This window comes from Lepisosteus oculatus, chromosome 1, assembly GCF_040954835.1.
Source record: "Lepisosteus oculatus isolate fLepOcu1 chromosome 1, fLepOcu1.hap2, whole genome shotgun sequence".
In the NCBI taxonomy this organism is placed as follows: Eukaryota; Metazoa; Chordata; class Actinopteri; order Semionotiformes; family Lepisosteidae; genus Lepisosteus; species Lepisosteus oculatus.
The window spans coordinates 66,633,860-66,660,728 of record NC_090696.1 but is presented as its reverse complement, the minus strand read 5'-3'; the positions used below and the strand labels follow the sequence as shown (position 1 = coordinate 66,660,728).

At 38.3% G+C, this 26,869-nt stretch overlaps 1 protein-coding gene across 1 annotated transcript; it reads left to right on the top strand.

Moving 5' to 3' along the window:
- The first annotated feature begins 858 nt into the window (after positions 1–858).
- On the top strand, positions 859–26,187 carry chrnb5a (cholinergic receptor, nicotinic, beta 5a). Its single transcript, XM_006630027.3, has 6 exons — positions 859–1,733; positions 17,300–17,445; positions 18,169–18,213; positions 19,293–19,402; positions 22,682–23,633; positions 24,573–26,187. Exons 1-6 carry the CDS (start codon positions 1,682–1,684, stop codon positions 24,720–24,722), a joined length of 1,455 nt encoding a protein of 484 aa, XP_006630090.2. The 5' UTR covers positions 859–1,681; the 3' UTR covers positions 24,723–26,187.
- Positions 26,188–26,869: the final 682 nt, after the last annotated feature.

Below are 26,869 nucleotides of genomic sequence, written 5' to 3'. Positions count from 1 at the left end.
TACAGTACTTTCACAAAGTTCACGATGTTGTGCTTAATTTGTGCGAAATTGTAATATATTTCTTTCCGTACCATCAATTAATTTAGTTTGTGACCGAGATTTCATATCGTTCTGAGAAATTGGGACTGCATTTCCCATTCAATTTTTTAAAAAAAAACATCTGATCCGCATGGAACGAGTAGAGTTCAGTAATTGAAAAAAACTTTTCCATACAAGAAGAGTGTAAGATGCAGACTGCTCAAGCCTTCCGGATGTTTAAGCAAAATATTTTGGATTATTAAACTAAATACATATAAAGCTACACTGTACCCAGTTGAAAGGTTAATGTTTACCCACACATTTGTTATGGTTATGTGCTGAGGCTGCAGAAATGACATGTTGCTCTGCGTCTGGACTTTTTCCTTCACATCAGTGATCCCCTAGATGCTGCGAAAGGGAATTCCAAATCCAAGAAGGCGAGGAATATTTGAGCAGAATCAGAGACGGAGTAGCTATCAAGGAAATTGAGCTGCCCCATCGATTTCGTGGAGAATAAACAAACGTGCAAAAGTTTTCTCCAGTGCTAAATGTGTAAAACTCAAGGGATGCTCGAAACTTGACCAGTTTTTCTTTTTTCTTTTGTCGGACCCTCCTTGTCCCGTTGGCCCCCTTACTCACCCGCTCCACATTCACCCACGCACTCACAACCACAGACATTAATTAAGGTTTTACTAAATATGGACACAGAGATAACGCTTATGGAGAATACAGCAGATCCCCTTGCTTTTAGAGTAATTTAAGGTTGCTTGACAGCAGGGGAGTTCTGTCGGGATGGCGCAGTCCTACCCTTAGTCACATGGCTGGGTCGCAAGTCTGTGGAGAAACAGGACCACGCAGCAACCGGGACTGAGAACACGGAGCAGTGGCTGAAGTATAAAATTAATTACAATAATAATTAAACCATAGCCTGCCCTTAAACATGCGAAAAACAACACATTGGCGTTGATTTCTATAAGGGTTAGAAAAATGTTAAGGTCTGAACACATCAGATTTAAAGTTTATGAGGACTTCCTAGAAAACAGCGCACTTCGCTTGCAGTGAGGATGGTTTCAGAGGCGAAGCGAGCTTGTTATAAATTCAAGCTTCAATCTGTTTAAAAAATGCATTCGTCAAAAATCACAGCGCTGTCATGTTTAACTTCGTAGTATACTGCATGTGATTATATGTATTCTGTATATAGTTTTTTTTTCCTTCACTATCGACAAATGTCAGTTGTGTATACCGCTGTTGGATAACAGAAAAGCGCACAAAAGCACCGACACAAGTGGACTGGAGACCTAAAATATTTTAATTCAAAGTGAGAAGAATAGTTGTGACTTTATCGCTACTGTCTGGAGTTGTATCTAAAGAGGTGTGCAGCGCCAATTCTCTCTTCGTCCGCCTTTCCCAATTTTGACTGAAGAAGAAGTGTTTCGCTGAAGGAGTCGGGAGACAGGAATCGCATTTATAGCGCTCCTTCCTATACAGTAGGATACCCCGATTGCAGAGCCCCGGCATTTTGTGTGTCGTTCGGGGGGTAATTTTGTAAAGTGCACGGACAGGAGTTTCTCTCTCTCTTCAAGGGTGCCTTGTGCTGACTAATAAACCGGACATCCGACTGTAAGTTTGAACATCAATTCCAGTTACCGACGGGCAAAAGGAGATGGCTGCCGTGGCAACAGTATCGCTCACTCTTCTCATCCTCGCCGTGACAAGTAAGTAAAATAAACGAATAATGAACCGCGGAGAGGACGTAGTCAAATATAACGTTGTCTCCTAAAAATAAGGCGTAACATTCTGCACGTACATACTATAGTTCATATAAAAGGTTTCTATGCAGAACCGATATCAGAACATTTATTTGCTTTGCTGGATGGATTATTTTTGTTGTGGGGAAAAAAAACAATTCTTTCGGACATCGTGTAGAAGACGCATTTCAATTACTTGCTTAGGTCATTATGCCTTTCAGTTTTGTCCGGCGGACAGTTTATAAAACTTTACTCTTACGAATTTTGTATTTGTTTTAGACTTATGGTCTTTAGATATGTTTATACTACATAGAAATGCTAGGTAAATGGTACATTGCGTTATGTGTAGCGTGTAATTGTTTTTAGTGTTTGCAAAGCAGGTGTGTGTCAAGTTTTCATAGGGGTGATTGATTAGTTTTGTGGTTTCCCTTGGACTGACAGTTTAACTGGACCTTATCTACTGCAGAAAAATCTGTCTTGCAAATGCTATGTGACTACGACTGAATTGTACTTAATTGCTTGAATTCTGTATTTATTCTATAGTTTTTTGTTTTTGTAAATAACAAAGCATGGTAATTTCAGACTTAATGAAGGCACAACTCTGGCCTTCAATTTGAGCGTCTCATATGTCGTAGACTGAAAACTGGTGGGCTAATTGCAAGTGGTTTGTAGAAGTAATTCATTTAAAACAATGTAACCACATGGCTGGCCGGGCAGGTTTTAATACGATTTTGGTTTGGAATTGATCATGTGACTTACCATAAGTCCCTGTTGAAATGGGTCTGTATCTTAATATGAGATCACCGCCGTAAACACCATGCAGGCGCGTAATGCTTACAATTGCCCGTTGAAGTGGAGATAAAGATGAGAATGTAAGATGCTATATACAGAGATGAAAGTGTTATTGTATTTTTGTTTAGTAGGAACATGCCTCTCAGATGTGGGGAAAAAGTACGCCTTCATTTTCATTCCATTTGACTAAAATGTTTATTTTTTAACTTTATTAAAAAAAAACCGTGGGGAGTCCATCAGTTTCTTAAACATACAGTATAATCAGTAAAATATGTCACCTTTGTGTATTTGTCTATCAATTTTTCTAGCGGGATGGTAAACGAAATCCAGAATATATAGACTTTTGTCTGTTTTAATATCACGTTACCTTAATGTGTAATCTGGAATTTATGAAATTATCGGGCCCATTCTGACAGCAAGATCTAGGAAGCACTGTGCTCACTCAGCATGTCTCATGGATGTGCATTGAACATTATTGATTTTCTACCCAGTGAACTATGGAACCTTTGCATCATACATATATTGATTAACGAGACAGCTTCGAAGATCCCTTACAAAAAATAAACAGCGGAACTAAGTGAAAAGTCTGTAATGTGGTCTATAGTTAATTTTCCTCTAACCTCTTTCATATATTTTTGTTTACTTTTTAAAAAGGGTCCATGTTTTGCAAAATTTTCTCTGTCAATTTTTATATGTCTACACACATCAAAAATGAGATTGGCTCTGTAATTTGCATATTGTATCTAAGCTTATTTAAAATGGAATTAATAAAATTCATGAAGAAGCCCTATCTTTATTTTAGCATGCATTTAGGGATTACCAGGGACTGTAGCTAGGATTGTGTTAGCAGTAAGTCTAAAAGGTGTAGCTGCAAATTTATGTCATTTATATAATTTATGTTTTTATTTTTGTGTTTAAACATCATGCACAAACCTATACACACATGAACTGCTGACAGTGAAGACTGACGGTCACCATTTTAAGTGTAGTATCTGTACCTTCACCAAGTACTGCAAGTGCAGTTTACAAGTTATAAAATAATAAGGTCACCTTTTAATGCCCCATTCCCAACCATTCTACATGGCTGAAGTCATGTTAAAATTTATGTACTATAAATATATGATCACTTACAACTTGGTAATAACTATCAATGTACAGTATATTAAATCTTTTTTATTATTTTGGATACCCTCCATGTTGCACTTTCACTCATATATTGGCCTACATTAGAAAATAATTCTAAGTACAATTTTGACATATACTTCAGTCAGTAGCTCTGACTCTCTTTGGGAATGTAAGTGTTACAGGTGAGGGGAAGATATATCAGCACTTGGAAGTTAGCACAGTATGTTAGACTGGAATGAAAAAAGGTAAAACATAAACTATGTGATAGCTAGATAGAGTTGTAATCAATTTATCTGCATTTGAGGCCCAGACTCCAAACTCTAAATAGGACAAATGTGTGCTTTTTGTAGATTTACAGTACATCTGACTTTTTCAAAGGTTAAATCTTTGTAGCATAGTATTTAAAGTTTTTACATTTCAGTACTACTGTAGGGTGAAGTAGCTATATGTTGTTTTTTATCTTATATATTATTTTCAGGGGTCATTTCTTAAAGTGGAATTTTTTGGGAGATCCACAATAAGTGAAATAGATACAGTATCCCTTCTCATGATCTGGGCAGCCTTGACTTTTGTAGGTTTTTAAAATGCTATCCAAGTTGGGATTCAGGCATTTAAGTTGTGGTGTGCTGCCCATCTATTTCTACAAAAATGAGGCTACCGAGTGCCCTACAGAACATGCCTTCCAACATCTTTCATTTCTTGATTTCCTGTTTGGTAAAAGAGGTTTTGCTTGCAGTATTTTCTAATTAAAGCCCTGACTATTAAATGTGTACAAGGATTTTTTATTGCTAAAGCCTTTGCAGCTAAAAGATGCACAAAAGTAAACCTTTGCAACAAACCTTTTCTAACTTTTTTTTTGTTTCTCTCAAATCAAACACACTTTATTGCCTAAATGTTTGGAGTCAGCCTTCTCAAATATTGTAAGATTTAATGTAAGTGCAATAATGATTTTTAATAGGGATGGCAACACAGAGGATTTTAAATAAATATTATAAAAATCTCTACATTTATTATTTTTCATGCTATATGAGGAAAGTCAGCACTACAATATTAAGCAAATCCATGAGTCTGAATGTTTTATATTGCTGTATCTCACTGTGCCGAGCCCATGTTCTGCAGGGTGAGCTAGAGGACATTAGAAAGTTATCTAAAGCACAGTTAATGCAGATATTTAAAACAGCTGAGGCTGTTTTTGTTGAAAAGAATGGGGTTAAAAGGAAGCTACTGCAGAGGGTAGTTATCTTATTACTTTATAAAGAGAACATTTTTGTAGCGAAAACCGTTTTTACAATATATAAAATAAAAACATCAAACTTTTCTGTCTCAATGGTTTTGAGCACAACTTATATTTCTGATATGTACTTATTTGTATTTTAGTTTGGAAGATTTGAACATCTCACTTTGGTGACTGTTGTTTTTGAATCCATCTGAAAGAGTCTGCAGGTTAAAAGAAGATATCTGCAAAGGGCTAAATTATTCAGGTGCTGAAGTGCACTTTGGTGCAGATTTAGTTATTGTCTTGCTGTGCGTGTTGAATGTGGTGTTTAGTGAGTGGGACTTCAGGATGTAGTATGTGGGTGAGGTGTACTTTTTCTGGTGTGTGCTGTCTGGTACTTTGTAACAGAATGTGTCTGAAATGTTGTCACCTTATTTATTTTATATGTTTTGACTCAAAATCCAGTTTTGCTCGGATCAGTTATGTAGAAGATAATGGTAACTGATATGGGAAATAATGCTTAATTACGGCTCTTTGACAGTTGCCTGGAAACATCTAATTTGATTTGATAAAATTTGCTTTTTAACCCCTGTTAACCTCCATAAAGGTCCATCAATGGAACCCACAAGCAGTGCTCTCAAGCATGTGGGAAAAAGAGCTCAGCTTGCATCTCAATATATGTTATTGCCATAAATCTCTTAATTGTGAAATGTCAGGATGAAAACCAAGATATAATATCCTAGCCATTTTCACAAGTTAGGTTAGATGGGAAGATTCAGATAGGGTCCAGAAATGGGACACGTGGTAACAGAAATTAAATATTAATAAACTTAATTTTTCATTTGGGCATAAAGGTCAGAAACATAGAGGATAATACTATATTGCTCTCAGCAACCAGACAATGCACAGAAACAATAAAAAGACAAAACACAATGTTTGTTTGCATTGCATAGAGTGAACAAAGCAAGTTAAGACATATTATGTGGGTACTGGACAATAAGGTAATTAGACCACATCTGGAGTTCAGTATACAATTGTGGTTTCCTACTTTACAAATGGGATGAAAAAGTGTTGAAGAAAGTTCAGAGAAGATCAATAAGACTCATTGCAGGGCTTAAGGGATGGGTTATGAAGACATGCTGAGGGAAACTGAAATATGTTCTGTCAAAATATAGCAGAGGGGATCTGAGTGCGATTATGAGAATGTAAATTCATAAGCTGGATCTCAGTTTCTAGTTCCAGTTAAATTCAGTGAGGTGTTAACAAGAACAGAAATGCGAAGGACACATTCCCTTTTGCTGTCTATATATTTTTAAAATATTGCTTGACCTCAGAGAGCCTCTTGTTATTGTGTTTATTATTTTAAACCAATATCTTATATAAAGTAAGTTCTGCAATAGTGGCACACTGTGGCACACTGACCGGTACATTGAGAGATTGGTGCCTGACATTCCAGCTGAGTTCCAACTCTTTCCCTACTTAAAAATGTAGTGACTCATACGCTAATCTGCAGCTCATTCAAAGTCATGATGCACTATGTAGAAAAGTTCAGAGGCTGCTTAGGAAAAATTAAAAAACTAAGGAGGAAACGGAATGGGACTTAAAATGTCTTTAGGTGTCTGCAAAGCCTTTAATTCATGGATATAACATGGTACATATTGAAAGAGAAAGGGAATATATCATATAATAGATATCACAAAACAGATGTCTTTTGACTGAAGCTTTTAATGATTTGGTTAGCATTATATTTTTTCTGTGGATAAAACACATTTTTTAGTCCAACCAATAGATGGCCAATAAATGTCAGTAACCAAGGATACAAGGCACTAAATTCAAGTAACATGTTTGTAAATTCAGAGAATTTTATGAGGACCATGGCATGGAAGTCAAATATATATGGCAGTTTAACGCACAACCTCAGGCATTTATTGAACATTGTTCTTCTGTTTTATATATGACTCCTACAAGAAATGAAACAGACTGAAGCCTAGGTGTCCACACTTTAACTAGATAAAATAATGGTTGATGTTGCTAGAGTGGCAGATTATTGAGCACTTTCTGGAATCCTTTTCAAGACATTTTTATGAAATATTCATCAGTATCAAGTTGTACTCTAATTGTATTGATGAAACCAGCAAGCGAACCATTCCATTTTAGACCCTGGCAAGTTATAGTAGTGTTAAGTTTAAAGACAGGTCTATTCCACTTTCTGAGAATCTGCATGTGTCAGATTGTGTGTCCTAAAGTTATCCACAGCACTGTTTGCTTTTGTCTGATAAACCTAATATGTTCTCATGATCCTACCTTTTTAAAATCTGTGTTGACTATATCTTAGAACCATATTTTTCACCCATTTTTATCCCACAGTACTCTGATATAAATCTAAACATTTCATGGCACACACATACTGTAGAAGGTGTAGGTGCAACACTATATTGATGTAACAAATAGGCACCACCCCTGTCTTCTTATTTCTGAAATAACATTTCTCTCCAGTCTTCTGATGAAAGTGACAATAAATCATCCAAGTCCTAAGCAGTAACGTTATCTGTACATTGAGTTGGAAAATTGTTCTTCATTTTTTCCACACATTTATAAATGTACACTTCTAGCTATCTGAAACTATTACTACCGATGGTATTAACAATTAAGAAAGGTCAAATGACCTCTTCTCATTTGTAACTCATCTTGCCATAGACGACTGAGCAATATGTTCAACATGAAGCATCTAGCAATGCCAGGTACTGAACACGGAACCTCATACAGTATATGCAAAGCATGCACTGTGAGCTACATTCCCAGCTTGCTTTTTTAATTCAGTTTCAGCTTGTATCTTACTATGACACATATATATTTTTTTATTTTAAGACACGCTTCACTGCTCACTCGCAGAACAGTAAAATTTACATGCTTGCGTTAATCAAGGGGCCAGCATTATGCCTTAGCAGAGAACATTAAAGACATTTTTTTTTTACCTGACAGTACAAATCCAGGCCTGTTCTAAAATTCATGTTTTTCATGACCTGAGATTAAACTGTTATGCTGCTGACGTCAGATCAGAAGGATTGAAAACACGAGACATATGGAGTCATTTGAACATGATCAAGTCTTTACAGTAAACAGTGGTGGCAAAATTGACCTTTAGTGGTCCAGTTTTTAATGGATCCATGGAGTCAGGATGGCATGTTTTCCCATAAGTATTTTTGGCATAAAACCTGTTAATATTGTTACAGTTTTGGGTGACTGAGGAGTGTCTCTTAAATTTTAGATAAAGTTTGTGACACTGGGAAGAGTAAACACTTCTAACTACAAAGCAGAGAGGGTGTTTGCTGAGGTCTGGGGGGTCCCTTGAGCAGAAACAATAGAAAAGTTTATTTTAGTATTTCTAGGCAAGTTGTGGATTAATGATTGGAAAGGAGCAGGGCAGAAAGACACAGTATAAGTTCACCTTAAGAGAAAAAAAGGAGGGGAAGAAGGAGAGGAGAGAAGGAGAAGCAGGTAGAAGAGAGAGGAGTCCGGAGGAGTTGGGACTTGAAGCTTGCACCAGGCGAGAGCTCCTTTGTCATGATCATCCAAACAGAACCTGACTGGAGCTACAGTAAGTACTTGAACCCTGTTAGAGAGAGCAGGCTTTTCTGTTTATCAGGGAACTTGGGTTTCCTGGGTAAAAGATACCTCAGTTACAAACGTCTTTCCTGATTAGGGTGTATTTTATGGATAGGGATATATTGTAGGCTCCCATTTATTTTGTGGCATCCAGGGTGCAGAGAGAGAGATTTAACTGCAGGTTGCTTTTTATTTACTGTAGTTAGAAGGCAGCTCATCACTTGTGTGGCCACTGTAGGCATATTAAGAGTTTAGTGCTTGGTAGCAGTCTGGGGTTATCTGGGTGACCAGAATGTTAGGCCTCTGAAACGCCTTGTCTGTAAATACTGTATATACTGTAATATAACTCTGTGTGTTGCATGTTGTGTGTAGTGTAGTTTGTGTGTTTTGTCATTATAATAAATATTTGTTTTAACCAAGTGTGCCTGGATAATTAATTACTCCTCTCAACAAAACTGTGCCAGAGAGTAAAGAATTCATGTGCCTCTAGTTATGCCAGCCGCTGGGGTATAGAAATCCCGTACACGTTGGGAGTTATGAATTATTTCACTGATTGACTAAACTGCTCAGTCAGTTCCTGATTTTTACCAGTTTCATAACCCCCCATTTGTAAACAATATTTTATTTACTTCTTAAATCAAATTGTTTCCTGCATCGCTGTTTTTTTTAGGATGACTGATTCCATCAATGCACATTATCGTTCTTGCCAGGGATTTGCTTAATGGCTTTAAGGTTAAAGGTTTCATGCAGCATTGACAATCATGCACAGCCACCCAGCATACAGCTTATTCTTCCTCATCAATCTAGATGATTTAGTTCATGTTTAAAAAAATATGGTCAATAAAATTCTTATTTTAAAGTCAAACCAAATACTTTGTATCAGTAGATATCTCTGGGGGGTTAATTGGCAATAGCCTAAAAGTTTGTGATTTAAACTGTTTCCAGAAAAAATTGCCACAGTGCAAATGTTTTAGTCAAAATTTAAAAATCAAATCCACCAGGTCCGACTGTGAGTTCTAATATGGGAGAATATCAAATATGACACTGTTACTCTTATATATGTTGTAAAATTCTGTTCCCTTTTTACTGCATACTGTTGGTTAAGTACTAAGTATATCCAGCTTTGCAAGTAAGATTTGGTCTCTTTTTCAAGATGTGAATTTTCTGACTTAGTACAATAATGGTTGCTATGTTGTATGTATTAATTAGAGCTGTAGTTTACTGTGCTATATACTGTACCTGCAAACAAAACTGTGCCGCTTCTGTCAAATCAAACTTTGTAATTCCATCTCTTTCTTATGACCATGGGCTTTGAACACCTTTGCCCTGAGCACTACTCATAAAATGAATCTAAAATAAACATTATTGCACCTGATCCCAGGGTCATCAGTAGAATATAGCAGTGTAAATTTTCACATGACGGAGCCTGTTGCAGTTATATAAAACACCTGCAACCCTGTGCCAGCAAAAGTGACTTATGTTTGTCCTCAACACTGTTTCTTTTTTATATATTCACGTCTGTGTAAACTGAATTATTGAACTATTTTTCACTTCTGTTTTTCCATTTCTATCGATTTAAACAGCTGCTGTATACGAAATGATTTCTCTCTGTGCAGGTCTGCCGCATCTTGTAGTTAATTTAATGCAATCGAACACAATTTAACATGGACATATTTTTTGATGGAAATGCTGAGAATGCTGAGGAATCTGGGGTACAGTAAACTGGAACAGTAAATGAATGGGTGTTGCGTGTTGGAGGCTGCCGGAGAAGGCCAAGCCAGGATGGAGAGTGACCGAGGGAGAATAAGGGGAACAGGACTGCTCTGAAAGCAAGCGCAGTCTCCTGGACAGGAACAGACAGGGGGCTGCTGGCCTGGAGCTGGGCAGGACACTGGTATTGACAGGGGAATCGGGCTCAGGGACAGATGTGGAAATGTTCAGGCCGATTCAGGCAGGAAAAACTTCAGTAAAAGAGGTCAGTACGGCTAAGCGCAGTACTGTAGTCTCGGAAGCAGCTCAATGACAGAGCACCATACCAGTGGTACAAACAGTGTGGATTGAGCACCCATTAATTGGTCGAAGGTGAGAGGGAAATCCATCCTGAGCAAGTCTGAGTAGCCTTGGGTGAAACGCGGCCCCTTGAGTTCACCCCAGGCATGATAGCGCTTAAATGAAATGGTTCGATTTTACTGGCAGTGTTTGCCATTTTAAACACAAACATTATATTTATTAGAAAACACTGAAATGTCAATATATTCTTTGCTCTTCGGGAATTATTAGATGTTCACAGGAGTGTTTAGTATATACAGTACTGTAGCGTGATATCAAAGGCGTCTGATTTTGATAGACCAGTTATCCACATGTAAGGGTTTGCCATACTGCTGCCATTCCTGATTATTGAAATGTATGCAAATCAATAGGTAAGGTAGTTGATTAAAGGGCAATTTGTGAGATTTAGTCTTTGTCTGCTGTTCCTAATCTTAAAAGAGAGACGCAGTAGTTTGTGCGGCCCATTATTTCATGTGATGCTTGGAAGACAAGATGAAGAAAAAGTCCCAAGACATTAGGCTGCCTTGTATAAGTGCTTTAAACATTTATACCTTAGCAATGCTGCAAATCTCTGCTTGATGTCAAAATCTTACGTTTTACAGGGCTTTTCCTAAAGCATACCCTGTTGGTTTTAATAGCAATCCTGCCTTTACTGTGCATTTTGCCTTCACAAGACACTGAAGCCATTCGCTCGCCAGTTGTTAATTAACATGATTCACGAATACAGCCATAATTTAAGGGGAGGGCGAACACTTTGTACACAAGCTGTATGCTTATCAGAGCTGCTGTCTTATGCAGGAGCACTCTTTTCATTGTGTGACACCACACAACCACAGGAATCTCAGTGGTTGTCAGCTGAAGGCCATTCCTAGGCTCTCACTGGAAGTGTACAGGGCTCGATCTGCTCTTCAAATTGAGTATCTTCTTGCTGCTTGATCTACGTGGGAGCACAGACAACCATACTATCACAAAATGGTTCTTTCTGGGCCCTATGCAGACGACACGATCCGGAATTGTGAGGAAACACTGGGGAAAAAGTCATGCAGGAGAGGGCATGGAGACAGGGGGTGTGTCCCAAGGGGTGTAGGTGTCCAGGGGGAGTGAGTCCGGGGCGAACAATCCAAGAGAAAATCCAAACGGGTAATCCAAGACAGAAGGTAGAGTCCAAGGCCAGGAGATCCATCCAGGGAATAAAACCATGAACCGGGTCGGGACCGGCGAAGGGAGGGGAATCAGGAACAGAAGGTTAAAACCATAACGGAGCCAGACGCAGCAGGACCCCGGGATTCTCATGAAGCAGAATTCAATGAGGAACCAGGAGTGACGTCTGCGTCTGGCTTTTAAGGTGGAACGGAAATAAGAAGCAGGTGCAGGTAATGGGGCAAAACAAGGAAGGGCTGGAGCGCCCTTAAGAGGAGGAGTAGCGATCATGACACATATGTCCTTGGGTCCAGGAAGAATAGCAAACCCAAATATTCATCAAATAGACATCCATATCTATCATTTTCTTACTCTCCGATTGCTTAACTGTTCAAGGTCATGTGGGAATTTTAGGAATGCCTCATTTTATACGCTATTTTAAATTTGTACTGCTTTTTATGGTTTGTTAGATGGCCCCATTAATGCAAACTCCTGGAACTCTGTTTTTATTGCACATTTTAAACATGAAAGTGTAAAAAAAGTCAATGGCTTTTGAAAACGGTGGTCCTGAAATATGCTGGTAATAGTGCTCAGTCCTTGAGTAGAACAGAACTTTGGAACTATCAGAGGAAAATCTAGGTTAAAATTTACAGCACAAGGAAAATGAATTACCACACTTAAAAAATGTATAAGAAAGGTTTTCCGAGATTCATGAAAGCTTCATGAAAAATTCATGAATGAGTAGAGAACTCTCTTCTGCAAAGGTGTCCAGAGAAATGACAATAACTACCTAGAGAATTTATTAACACAACCACAAAATGCAGTTTGTACATAATTAGGTGCAGCAATCAAAATTTACACAATCTTAGTGTGATTAGAAGATGTTTATTCTTTTGTTTTTTTTTTATCATACTATTACAAATTAGGGTAAACAATTATGGTGAAAAGGCAGGAAATGACCAAGAGGATAAATCAATAATTAAAATGAATTATCATAACCCTGAACTTGTAAAGATTTCTGCCAAGAATGTACCAAGGTGGTTGGTATAGTTAGAGGCACCTGAATTCTTTGATCTCTGACACAGTTTGGTGAAACAAGTAATAATTCTGGCACACTTGGTTAAACAAATATATTAACAGTGACAATACAAACAATATACTACATGCATCATAAGAATACAACACACAACTTCCCCTGTGTACAGTACAGGTTTAGAGACAAAGCATTCCAGAGTCTAACCGTCCAGAAAAATAGTAGACTCTTAAAAAGTATTCAACACTTATTGCCTACAAAGGCCGAAAGAAGAGATAAGCTGCCTCCTAAACCAAATCGAATGCAACCTTTCTGCAATGAAAACCTCTCTCTCTCTCTGCAAACCCACATGCCAGAAAATAAATTGGAATTAATCTCCCTATTCTAAAATGCACCCACAAACTAGGAGAGGGCATTTTTAACAGAGGGATTCTTTACTCAGGAGATCCGAGTTCCCTAACAAACACCCTAAAATGCTCTATAAAAATCGCAAGCTCTCCTAGCAAAGTTCAAATACTTAGTTCAAACCTGATCTTTGTGAAAGACCACTTGTGAAGACCTCTGGCACACATTTTTTTGTCCCAGTCTCCCCTTTGTTCTGATTCATTCCCCTGTGTCTCTCCATCTTTAATCATTCACATTCATCACCCTAATTAACTAAGGTAAACCAGAAGAATCATTTGATGGGCGTTTCTCAAACCCAGCACAACTAAGCAAACATCCCTCGTTTAGAAGCTGCAGGAAGTGCAAATGTTAACACAAGCTAGGGGTTACCTAGATTCTTTGATACACTTCCATAGTCACCTCACAGTCTGTAACAATACATTACTATTTCATTTGAAGAGCCAGCGTCAGGAAAAAGAGGGCAGTGAGAGGTTATACTGTACACAATTTATGTGTGGTTATATATTTGTATCATGAAAAGAACCTAATGGAAAGAAGTTAAATGAGTCAGTTCTTAGTCCATATGCACAGTTTGTGAAATAAATTCTGCTAAGCCATGACTTCATGTTTGCCAGAAGTTGACTTGTAAATAGCAGAAACCCGCCATTACGTGCTGAGTATGTAATGGAGTCTGTAATGTGTAGTTGTGTAGTTGATAGGTAGGTTTGAAGTTGTGACTTAATACAGTATGTGCTCTGCCATCAAGGTTTTTTTCTTTAAACTTTATTGATTATGTTATAGTTAGTATTTTATTGGACTCTTCCTGCCTTCTACTGTTAGATTACTAAGATTATTCCTGTATTACGTGCTGTATATGATAAATAACATCATAAGTACATCACTCATGTGCCTTACAGGTCCATATCAGAGTGGGCTGAATTTAAAATCACTTAAACCTTGGACCTTTTATGACTTCCACAAAATTTGAATCATAACTAGGTGTAGGGGATTGACAGGAAGACTTGTTTACACTATCACAAAGGAGTCAGGGGAAATGTGATTAAAAATGTTCTGTGGTGCCATAGTGTGCACCTATAGGACACCAGGATGCATGTTGTGTTTTATATGGTACGAGTAGGGTGGCACAGTGGCGCTGGGGCTTTGGGTTCAATTCTGGACCTGGGGTGTTGTCTGTGTGGAGTGTGTATGTTCTCCCTGTGTTTTCATGGGTTTCTCCTGGGTGCTCTGGGTTCTTCCCACATTCCAAGCCATACTGGTAGGTTATTTGGCTTCTGGGAAGTATGAGTGTGAGTATGTCCGTGTTTGTGTCTGTGTGTGCCCTATGATGGACTGGCATCCCATCCAGGTACAGTGGTATCCAGCCATGTGTCTGCAGGTTGCTGAGATAGGCTCTGGCTCCCCCACAACCCTACAACAGAAAATGAAGGGATAGATGATATAAATAGGAACAAAAGTTATAAAAGCATTGATCGAGAGTGAAGTCTTACAGCTGGTGATTACTCTTCTACCTAAAGCCTATATCGCCAGCTTTGCCAGACAGACCTGTTGTTTTGGTCCCAGAGCGTCCCAAAGATCAGGTGTAGCAGCTTATGTGTTTCCCTTGGGGGAAGATTTGATTTAGATTTGCCTTTTATTACAGAAGTCTCTGACTTGTTCTCCAGAGAGAATTTACACTAGTATAACTATAAATATGTACAGTATATAAATATATTTGATGTAAATAATAGCTACGTAATATCTCATATACTGTATATAATTTCATCAGCTGACTAATTAAAACTAACATTAGGGATGGAGACCAAGACAATGAGAACAGCACACTCTTGCCTCTTTGAACAAAGTGACAGATGAGAGATTACAGCCAACCAAGGAGTGTGTGCACACTCCCATCCACATATAGGCCTGCCTGCAAACTCTACTTTTTTATTGCTTTGTTGTCTCTTTGTTCATCAGAATGATCTGATCTCTCACTGTTTTAAAAAAGTTCCCTGGGCTGCTCTAAAGAGCCCCAGAATCCCTGTGGAACTAATGCGAACAGAACAGCTGCAGACAGTGGCAGTTTACAGTTTTTCTAAGTAAGCAAAGGCTCTTGGCCTCAGTCTCTTGGGCACTATATTTATAGCTTAAGGGTCTGATGTACTGTAAGCCTCCTTCTTTTGGAAACCAAGCCAAGGAAAGATTAAATGAACTGTGAAAATATAAAAGTTACCCTGTTTAAAAAAGATTATCTGTAGTGAGAACAGAGTTCATTTGTGTGTGTCTTATTATTAGGTAAGAAGGTGCCTTATTTTGTTATTCTTCATATTATACTGCTTATTATTTATTTGATCAAAAGTGTCAGTAGCTGTCATTTAATGACAGTTCCAGGAAAGGTACTAAGTTACACATAGTAAAATGTGTAATGAGTATTTTCATGGGAAAGTTACTATAGGTCATAACAATCCATAAAGAAAGATTTTTCTTTCTGTCTATTGTAGGAATAAATAAATCACCCAGTAACTCTCAATTGTGAAAATGTGGTCTGTCAGTGCAATTTTTTTTAAAACAAGTTTGAATCGCAAAATATTTTTTGAATAATCGCTGTACTTCCTTTGGAATTGACAGTTATTAATCGGCTTGACATACTTCAATTTCACAGGGAAAATGAAGACCTGTGCTTGTATTTCACTGACAAAATGTACCTATTGAAACCATTTCTTATTTGATCGCATTGATCACAATTTATGCTCCATATTGCCTTATAGAGTTGGCGCTGATTGGAGAAGTGGCATGTCTCTCACTGACATCACAACCAGCTCACAGGCACCTGACAAGTCCAAAGCTCCTGGTGTAGGGCCCCCTGAGAATAATTTGGCTGATTCAAGGTCCATGTGACCCTGTTTGTGTTTATTTTGTGCTGCTGCCTGGGGAATCCTAGTCACAGTTGGCGAATGACATCCCAGGCTTAAATTGTGGATGTCTGTGCTGCCGGATACTAATTGTACTCCAAGTTAGCGGCATTAGTGAATCGCCTGCTTTTGGTATCTTTGACAATGGTCACTTATTACAAAAATAAGAATACACTTATACCCCGATATAAGAACGTTTGGTATACGAATTTTCGCTAATCCGAACATGAAGAATTTGTACCTTGTTATTTGTTATAAAAACGAATTTTCACTAATTCGAACTTTGAAGTTGGAAAGTGACGGATTTTGGCCGAGAACCTTGTGCGAACATTTGAATTCAGCCCATCAAACAGCTGTTTGTTCTTGACAGTAGACGGGTATTGTGGTCAACGATGCCGTGAGGCAGCAGTGCTTTTTTTATGATCACAGCAAAATTTTCAAAGTGGCTTTTTGTGTTTGTTTTGTAGTTGCTTTTCATTATGGGGTCTTAAGGAAGAGAAAATGACTCTTAAGCATAATAGTCAACAACAGTATGCACACCGATCTATTACGAAAGAATGAAAAATGTAAATGATATCATTAATTATTTTACAAATATAGTTGGCTTATTTTAGTAGAACTGCGTTGTTCACTAAGCTTGCTATAATGATCTGTATAGTATTATATGTTTAGGGTGGTTTTTGAGTGAACTTGTCTTCGGTTCAGAACGGAGTGGAATTTTCCCCATAACAAATAATGGACTTTTTGTTTTCAATTTACGATCTCCCGCCTTCTGAACAGATTTTCAGGAATTAATTAGGTTTGGATACCGGGATATGAGTGTACGAGCTGCATACTTTATAAGATCACTTTATTGGCCATATACAATTTCTTGCATTAGGAATTTGTCTTTTTCGCATACCCCAACTTGCTCTCCATGAGATACACAGACAGGGAGAGAAGCTTGGGGTCAACCATTTGTACGGCGCAGCTGGAGCAGTTGGGGTCAATGGCCTTGATCAGGGGCCCAACGGAGTAGGATTCCTCTGCCGGCTGTGGGATACAAACTGGCAACCTTCCAGCCACAGGCCCAGATCCTTAGCCACAGAGCCACCGCACTGCCCCTTTACATGTTGTAAGTTAAAGCACAAGGCGTAGGCTTTTTACATTTTGACTTGTGATGTTTAGGTTTGAGAGCTGTCGATCCCGAGGGATGTATAATTTGTACACAGAGCTGAAAGCGTTTCTTTCCCTAATAAGTAGGAGCCTAATCGGCTGCATTATTTCTCTTCTATTGCAGCCGCCTACGCAGCTGATGCAGAAGAAAGGCTAGTGAGCTACCTGCTGGGCCCAGAGCGCTACAACAAGTTAATTAGACCAGCTGTGAACAGGAGCCAGCTTGTTACCATTGCCACTCAAGTATCCCTTTCACAGCTCATAAGTGTGGTAAGTCAAATGAGGCAATGCGATTCTGTAAATTACAGAGGTGTGATAAAGAAAGTACCGTAATGATGCTTCACGTGCAGTGCCTTAGGAAAGTGTTAGCCCCTGTCCAGTGACGTCCTATTTTGTTGAATAACTAAGATGGACACGCTTTTTAAAACTGTGTGTTTTTAATCAAAACGTAAATAAGAATTAAAAAATAAAATATGTCGATTGTATAAGAATTCAGTATAGGAAGCACCTCTGGCAACAATTACAACTGTGAGTCGTTTTGGGTAAGTCTTTACCAACTACATGGGACATCTTTGGAAAGGGGGGAATATTTTGGCAAGGTACTGTGTTTTTGCAGGCACGTCGCTGTAAGGATTCACTTTTTGTTTGGTCGAACAGCTCAACAGACAACACCTCGTCGTTCGCAATGAGGTTTGGCAAAGAAACAGAAGAAAGAGGCATTTTGGAGCGATGCCCAGTAATGTCGCACAGATGCATGTAGTTAGTTTGAAATTTTAGCAACAGGTGCTACCTGGTGTTCCAGTATTGGTGTATAGTCAGGTGTAGTAAGGCAGCTGTTTGGTGATGATGACGTGCCTTTAGCAGTGTTGGAAAGTTGCTGACAAGAGGTGAATGAGAAATGACAGGTGTTTAGTGGTGTCCAGGACAGAGAGGTATTCAGCTTGTACTCATGCAGTCTGTAAGTTCTCACTGTACTCTTACTCTCTTTGACAGAATGAAAGGGAGCAGATAATGACCACAAACGTTTGGCTCACACAGGTGGGTGTTGCACTTGTACTGTATGTTTATTTCTTTTTACTGTTCATGACCTTTCAGTTTAAAAGGTTTATTTAAAAAACTAATGTATTGCAGCTGTCATTTCTGCCTATGTCCTTTCCTGTAACATCCTTTAAAAATAGTTTGTGTATTTGATGGTAATTTTGTTTGATTTATTGTATTTTTTTCTATGCATTACACAGTTAACCCACAGATTCCATATAGAAATACAACATATAGACAATGTACAGTATTACAAACTCACTCTTAATGTCGAGGGACAGGGTGTCCTCTGAACTCCTCCTATCCTTGCCAAGACCATAAATTAAAAAGAGACTTGAAGACTTTGAGAAGACTCCCTAAGTCTCTGGCAAATAACAACCTGTCACCAAGTTCACACGATGTACTGGAATGTACTGATTGTGTATCTTAACATAACACTGTAGCTATTTGATTTTGAAATTGTTTTCCATCAAGTAAGCGTGATCCTTAAAATCTTCTTTTACCAGGAGCATTTCCTGTGGCTTAGCCACTTTAAATTCGCTGCACTGCAGGGTCCAGAGTAAAACCTCAGCGATTTTCACACAAAGCGTAATCCCATGCGCTTTGTCGAACGGTGCTGCCCTACGGAGTTTGATCTACAGCCGTGTGGCAAAAGCGCCATGAACAGAAATTCAAATTTAATGTTAAGAGGTGTGGGGAGCTGGGGTGCTGAGGTTCCCCTCCTGCTCTCACAGAGATTGGATGGCGGCCCAGCATTTTCAGTTTCCTAATAACGGAAAACCACTACATCGATGAGGCTGTGCACTAACGCTGCAAAGGCTGAACTGGAGACTGAGAAAGGAGAAATGTACAAATATCTAGCCATCTGCACCCATTGTAATTAGTTATTTCCTACTTAAGAAGCTTGACCTTGAGAGTGGTGTGTTACCAAAAGTTATTAAAAAAGCACACGAGGCAGACTGACAATCAATCCATTAAGGCAGTTACACGGTGCTGATATATTATGTGTTTATGTGTGTAGGTGTGGTTTTTGTGTGAAAGATTAGTCCTTGTTTGATGGCTTAATTTTACTGCCACAGGAGTGGAATGACTATCGCTTGAAGTGGGATCCCCAGGAGTATGAAGGCATTAAGAAGCTCAGAATTCCATCCCAGCACATCTGGCTACCAGACATTGTTCTATACAATAAGTAAGTCCACACTGCATAATTGCACAGTGATCTGCTAGCTCATTAATTCTACAGTCCATAGCAAATTAGTACATTACCATGCTAATTTGACAAGTAAAACAAATCTTGACTGCTAAACACAGTTCATGATCTTTCAGTTGTGTAATCCTAGATGGTTTCTATTTTTAGGAGAAGGGGTTGTGAGGGTGTTTGTTTTTTACACCATTGCTTGACTCAGTATCCTGACCAAATTCTTTGAAAATGTTAAGAATAATTAAATGTACTGTATGACTAATCACTCACACACTAATGAGGAATTCACGCACCTCTCTTAAGCTTTTTGTAGCCCAGTAGGCCTGACAACAAGATACAGCTCACTTTTGTAATGTTTTTTTTTAATGTATTTTTATGTTTCATGGGTAACAATTATAACTGAGGTGCATATGATTGCTTTGGTCACCACATTTACAAACAGTAGCTGTGGTAGCACAAAACACAAAGGACATTTTCATCGCTTTCACCCTCCTGACAGAGCAGTGCATCTAGTACAGGCGTTCACTTGTAACTTCTGTGGTTTAAAGATATTTGAATAATTCCATCATGGATTTGGTACTGTCTGAGTGGGATGACAGATTATGTAAGTCTGTGCCCCAATTTTGATCTCTGAAAATCCAGTCACCCTTTTGAAGAAAGGTTTTATCCATTAAGCCAGGCTGCATTTCTCTGTGCTTAGGTTTTTGTGTTGGTGTAAACTCAGGTTTTTAAGCTTTTCAAATGTCGTGCTGCTATTAATCCTCTGCCTCAATAGAAGAAAAGGTTGAAAGATCAGTAAATGAACTTCCTACAACATCATTTCTTTATCTTCAGTTTTCTTTTTTAGTATTATTTCTTGTATATCATAGCTGCAGTACCATATTTACTACAATTTAATTATTCTCCACATAACATTATGTGGTGCATCAGATTTAACCTGTGATTTTACTCCTCCCCCACCTCAGTACAAACATTTTTGACAGTAAAACAATGTTGAAATAATATTTACCTTAATATTAGCTCTTTATACAGTGGTTGTGCCACTGCCACTAAAGTACAATATGATTAAAGTTACTTAGAAACCATACAATTTTAAGAGATGTTCAGTTTAAATATTGTCTGCTCGTACTGTTTTATCATATCAATGTCGTTGATTAGGAGCGGAAGCTTCGCCCACGATTTCGAATGCTGAAATTTTGTAACATTTTGTCTTCAAAACTATATTGTATTTATCAACAATAGATGTCATACAGTGCTTTTCTGCCGGTCAGCTGCTACAGCAGTTGACTGAAGTTGGCCTCGTCCTTGATTCCTGTAAATTAGTCTCTATATAATTACCTCTCTGAAGCCTCAGCCCCATGGGCGCAAAAACAAAATGAGGATTGTTGATTAAGGTAGAATCGGCATATGTCACACAATTTACAAACAGCAGATTCTGGATTATTTTCAGCCCTTTGTTATTTAAAATGAACTGGAACACACTTCACTAAATTCTGTTTTCTGTTTCTATGGCAATCAAAACTGAGGCATTGCAAACGCAGTGCAGAGACACTGTATGGTCTCACTCTACCCAAATCAGGATTAGGGCTGAGTGTATTAGCATGGATTAACCACACAACCACTGTGTGGAAAATGTGTATCAGTCAGAACTGCCAGTCCCTAAGGGTCCTTTGCTTATGAGATTATGTCATTACCAATGCTTCTGCACCTGGATTCCTAAACAGAATTGATTTTGAAGGGTGGCGTGGTGGCACAGTGGTGAGCTTTGGTGCCTTGGAGTGCTGGGGCCCTGAGTTCAATTCCTGAGACGCTGTCTGTGTGGAGTTTGTACATTCTACCGGGTTCAAAGGGGTTTCCTCCAGGTGCCCCAGTTTCCTCCTGCAGTCCAAAGACTGGTATTATTGGCTTCTGTAAAAATTGGCCTTGGTGTGTGATTGTGTGCCATTGCTATGGACTGGCGTTCCATCCAGGGCGTACCGTGCCCTGTGCCCATTGGTTGCTGGGATAGGCTGTGGCTCCTCTACAACCCTGAACTGGAAGAACGGGTAAGGAAAGGGGTGGATGGAAGTATTCAATTGGAGACTTCACTTTAGAAACATTTAGACACATTAGTGTGTAGTTTCATCAGAAAACACCCCCCCCCCCCCACAAACTCACTAAAAATATTACATCTGTGTAAATCAGCATTTACTGCAAAGGAATAAAGTGATTAGAAAATGTGTGAATGGATACAGTAGGTTCTTGACTTGGGAATGAAAAATGTTACATATACTTGAAAACAAAAGCAATGTTTAAAAGTCATAACTAGTCCTGTTCCTTACTCTGGGATTCAAAGAGCAGAGAAAACAAATGCCATTTATAATTCTGGATTCTCATTTGCTTTCTTTGTCTAATAGGATTGTGATAGCCAAATGCTATCAACACACTGTACTTTACTCTCAATGTAAAGATTGTTAAGCTAGTAGATATATTCCCTTTGTTACAGAAGACATCAAAATACATACATGTGAAATTAAAAAGCATAGTTTTCTGTGCCTCTGTTCAGAGAATACAGTAGTTATAGACTTCAATAGCTCCTTTACTGAAGGTAAAATTATGTTGATTCAGACACATTAGTGTCTTAATTAGTCAGTAAATTAGTGTAAATTAAATTAGTAGACTCAAACTTGGAATTTGTCACTTTGTTGCTGTTCTTTGTTTAAAATCCCTACACTGAATTATTTTGGATATGACTTTGTGAAAATTAAAACTAAGCCATCCATGTACTGCCCACTGTCTGAGGAGTACTACAACAAGAGATTAGAAGAGTAGTTTAAAAACATTAAGACATTACAGCTGTCAGAACAAGCTTACTAAATTCAGTTGATTTCAGGTTGTGACCCACTTTAACAAATCCTTCATTTTAAGGGGGAAGCTTGCAAAAAAATTGCTGACCGCTGTCTGATATTAAGACATATTATTGAGTCTGTACAACAGTTCAACATAAAATCTACTATTTCCTTTTGTTTTTATGTTTAGCTTTCACTGTTTATGGATAATTCTGTCCAGATGGCATCTTCACTATCACAACTTCTGTATCTCATCTAATTCTATATCTCATCTAATATTATTGTGTATTTCCACTCAAGATGTCTTAGAATAAAAAAAAAAAACATATGGTTTAATGCAGTTATTGTGTTACATTGCAGAGATGACTAAATAGTGACATTTGTGAAGTTCAGAACTGGTGGCTGTTTTAATCTTTCTGTTGTTTGTATTCTTGCACAGTGCTGATGGAACGTATGAAGTTTCCTTCTACTGCAATGCTGTTGTGTCTAGCAGTGGGGATGTCTTTTGGCTGCCACCTGCCATCTACAAGAGTGCGTGCAAAATTGAGGTGAAGAACTTTCCTTTTGACCAGCAAAACTGCACCATGAAGTTCCGCTCCTGGACGTACGACCGCACGGAAATAGACCTGATCTTGATGAGCGACTTTGCTAGTCGAGACGACTTCACTCCCAGCGGAGAGTGGGACATTGTCTCCCTTCCAGGAAGGAAAAACGAAGACCCTGAAGACGCTACTTATGTAGACATTACATACGACTTCATTATCAAGAGGAAGCCCTTGTTTTATACTATAAATTTAATAATCCCCTGCGTTCTTATAACATCTCTGGCGATATTGGTCTTCTACCTTCCCTCAGACTGTGGAGAGAAAATGACGCTCTGCATTTCGGTGCTGCTCGCTTTAACTGTGTTCCTGCTCCTGATCTCTAAGATAGTTCCACCTACATCGCTCGCCGTTCCGCTCATTGGCAAGTACCTGATGTTCACCATGGTTCTGGTGACGTTTTCCATCGTCACCAGTGTCTGCGTGCTGAACATCCATCACCGGTCTCCCAGCACACACACGATGCCCGAGTGGGTAAAAAGAGTGTTCCTGGACAAGCTCCCAGCTGTGTTGTTCATGAAGAGGCCCGACAACACCAACGTCAGGGAGAGATTCCGCAGGAAGCAGCAGAAGTCCCACCCTGACCTCAAAGCGGGCAAAGGTGATGCCGATTCCTTCTACGTCAACGAAGAATCTGCCAAGAAATATGGGTGGAAAATCAGCGACCTGCCCGAAAACACAGAATTCAGGAAGCGGATGACCGTCAAATGCAACCCTGACATGGAGGAGGCGGTGGATGGTGTGCGGTTCATCGCCGAGCACATGAGGAGTGAGGATGATGATGAAAGTGTAAGTAGACTAGATAACCTTATACTCTCCCACTCTTGGTGTGTCATGAAAATGCAAATTAGAATGAAAAGAGATTGTTATCCTGGAAGTAATCCTTTGAGAATGGCCTAGAATGTAGACAGTCTGGCACATGCTAGTGTGATAATTTACACCATTTAGATTTTAATTATGCAGTGAATGTTATTATATAAAACATTGAATTCTATCTTGCAAAGAATATTACATATGTATCTTCATCCTGTATACTTATAGAGCCAATGTGTTTTATCTGCTATTGATAGCCAATCTCTCCCTTTTTTCTGTAGCTATAGAAGGTCTTCAAATTAAGGTCTAAATAGAGGAAAAATAAGTACCAGTGTTTATTTTCTTTTTGCAGTATTTCAAGCACCAAATACATTTTTGTGTCTATGGAATAACAGCAGTAATAATTGATTTCATGCCTTACATTGTAATAATCATAGTGTCAACTTGTCAACCATTTTAACGTGCCTCCTGGATGACATTAAACATCATTGTAGTTCTGCTTGCTTTGCTATTGCCACAGGTGTGTCGGACCATACTGTACTTGCTGTCAGTTTCTGGTCAAAGAATGAAAACCGTAGTTTCTGATAAATCGAGTCATTCCACTTTCATTTGAACTGAGAACTTGGACTCACTTAAAGTGGGATTCTTACCTGTCTTCCATTGGACATATTATCCTTTTTTATGAAAAATAACAGAACGTATTTATTTAGTTGAAACTTACTTTAAATGTAGGTTATAATTAAGCACCCTGGGAGAAGTGCAAGTGATAACTACATTTTTCACCTTTTTATCATTTATAGTACACTGTAAATTCAAGTTTAAGATTAACTTTGCCAATGGAAATTACTAAGGATATTAATAATACAGTAAGTGTAAATTATGAAATCTAATCCCTGCTTTTTCCCTTTTCTTTAGATAATTGAAGACTGGAAATATGTGGCCATGGTTATTGACCGACTTTTCCTGTGGATATTTGTATTTGTCTGCGTTGTTGGGACAGTTGGACTTTTTCTTCAGCCTTTGTTTCAGAATTACAACTCTCCACATGTGGCAAATAAAGAATAACTTTGACACCACATATCGAAACACTACAGTCAGATACCATTTTTAAAGTTTACAAAAGGTCACCTACTTAGAAGCAACTCAGGACTTTCGTTTGATGGCACTAAATTAAAATCTGTTCTTTTTTTTCCAAATACAGTTCTAGAGTTTTTGTCACGATGTGGAGATTATACAAGTAATAAAACTGTACGGGTGGAAAGTGTACCTTGATTCCTTATCCCAAAGAAAAACAAAGCAATGTAGCAAAATCAAAAGGGTAATGATGACAAATTAATAGAGGGACTTCTAAAACTGTGTGTGAAAGGAAAACACAATAGAAAGAAAGATGGGGTTCTTTAATGGGAAGATGTTTTACATTCTAACAGTTTATTCAACATAGGAAGAGGAATTCAACATGGAGATAAGTGGAGGAGATCTGTGACAAGAGCCCTTGAACATCAGACTCTAAAGCAGTAGAGCATATTCTCATTTGTTGATTTACAGTATGCAGGGTCATTTTATTACTGTGCAAAGTCCATCTTCTAGAAGCACGGTTTTATTCATTCATTATTCAAGTACAGAGGGAAAAAGCTCTGTCACTTCAGGGACATCCTGCCTCAGAATTGGTCTCATTGCCTCAGCATTGGGGTCTGCTGTCTCAGTATTGGGCCCTACTGTCTCAGATTTAGGGACCACTTACTTAGTATTGGGCCCTTTTGCCTTAGCATTGGGTTCTGCGGCCTCAGAATTTAAACAAAATTCGTATGATGTTCCCGACTTCAGCTCCATTAACACAACACATTCTAATCAATACCAGCGGGTCTAGGGTTTATGAAACTACAAGCACAAGAAAAGGGCCGGGAGATGGCTTCATGATGAACATAGGCATTTAAATGTAGGTGAGACACAATTCAGTGACAGTCTTCCAGTGTTCTCCTCAAGTTTCATGTCAGTGAAGCAGAGCTTTCCACTTCTAATAAGATCTATACTCTGTGTATGTTATATTTGTAGCAGAAAACATGCTGTTTTCACCACTGTGAGTCTGAGCAGCCTGTCAGCCCCACAAAATATATCTGTCTAAAGAATATTATATTCTCTGCTCCTCTGAGGTGTAGAGCCATATCTTCACTGTTTTGTCTAACAGATGTACAGTATGACAGCTTATTGGGAAATGTTGAAAGTTTGAAAATGTGCAGAATATCCAAAATAGAAGAAATAAAAATGTAGACCTAATGGAAAAGCATGGCAAATAGCTTATCTTATGTACAGAATCTTGATTCATTTCTAATTATTTTTTAATAAAAAATATATACAGTTGTTTCATTAAATATTGGGATATTCAATGTATTGTATTCAAGATAGCCAAAGCTCTACACTAAAAAGCAGCATATTTAAGTAAAAAAATACTTTTTAAAATCACTTTTATTTCAACTGAGATTCAGAAATCCAGAGAAGGTATTCTTTTAGCAAAATGAAACTGCTAGGGGTGTAAACGAATAATATGTGTAAATAAAAGATTACATCTCTAAAATTGTTTCCTTACGCTAAATGTTTCACCTTGTTTGCAGTGAGCGGCTTTACATAAAGATGTCAACAATTAGTACCAGAGGAGAGCTTAAGAAATGCACTAGATGCTTTGTGAGAGAGACCACAAAATGATAAAAAGGCTCATGATGATTATTTACACTTGTATGGAGTATAGGGAAAAATAAATAAGGTTATATACAGTATGGGCAGAGTGTATTTGGCCCAAATATCTAATTAGGTTGCTAGTAGCCAAGTTGTCCAGTACTCTTGCCTAGCATTTGAAAGAAGCCAGGGTATCTGCTTCAACAACATGGCTGGGATGATTGTTCTATGTTCCCTTTAGATTAAAATTACTCCTACTCTCAGTTTTCAATGTACCTTCCTGCACCCTGTCAGAAGAGCAAGAGTTCTGCTGGTGTCATGGTGAAGAAGAAAGGTATAATAGTGTAATCTATGAGTGCAGGTTGTTCTAGAACTACATAGGAGAGAGGCAAAGAAAAACAATCAATACATGCAACCAACATCTTAAACTTTGCTAGTACTGTAAGAGGACTTTGAAAGGATTCCCAGTGTTCCATGTATAACTTTATCAATTCTCCTTTCTTGTCAAGAAGGAGAAAGTGAATGGTTCACCGTGTCAAAAC

What these genes read in the sequence shown, in the direction of transcription:
- chrnb5a (XM_006630027.3), top strand. Translation starts at nt 1,682, where the DNA reads ATGGCTGCCGTGGCAACAGTATCGCTCACTCTTCTCATCCTCGCCGTG. An exon ending in TCTCATCCTCGCCGTGACAA is followed by an intron (nt 1,734 to 17,299) that starts GTAAGTAAAATA and finishes CTTCTATTGCAG; the next exon opens with CCGCCTACGCAGCTGATGCA. An exon ending in GACATTGTTCTATACAATAA is followed by an intron (nt 19,403 to 22,681) that starts GTAAGTCCACAC and finishes ATTCTTGCACAG; the next exon opens with TGCTGATGGAACGTATGAAG.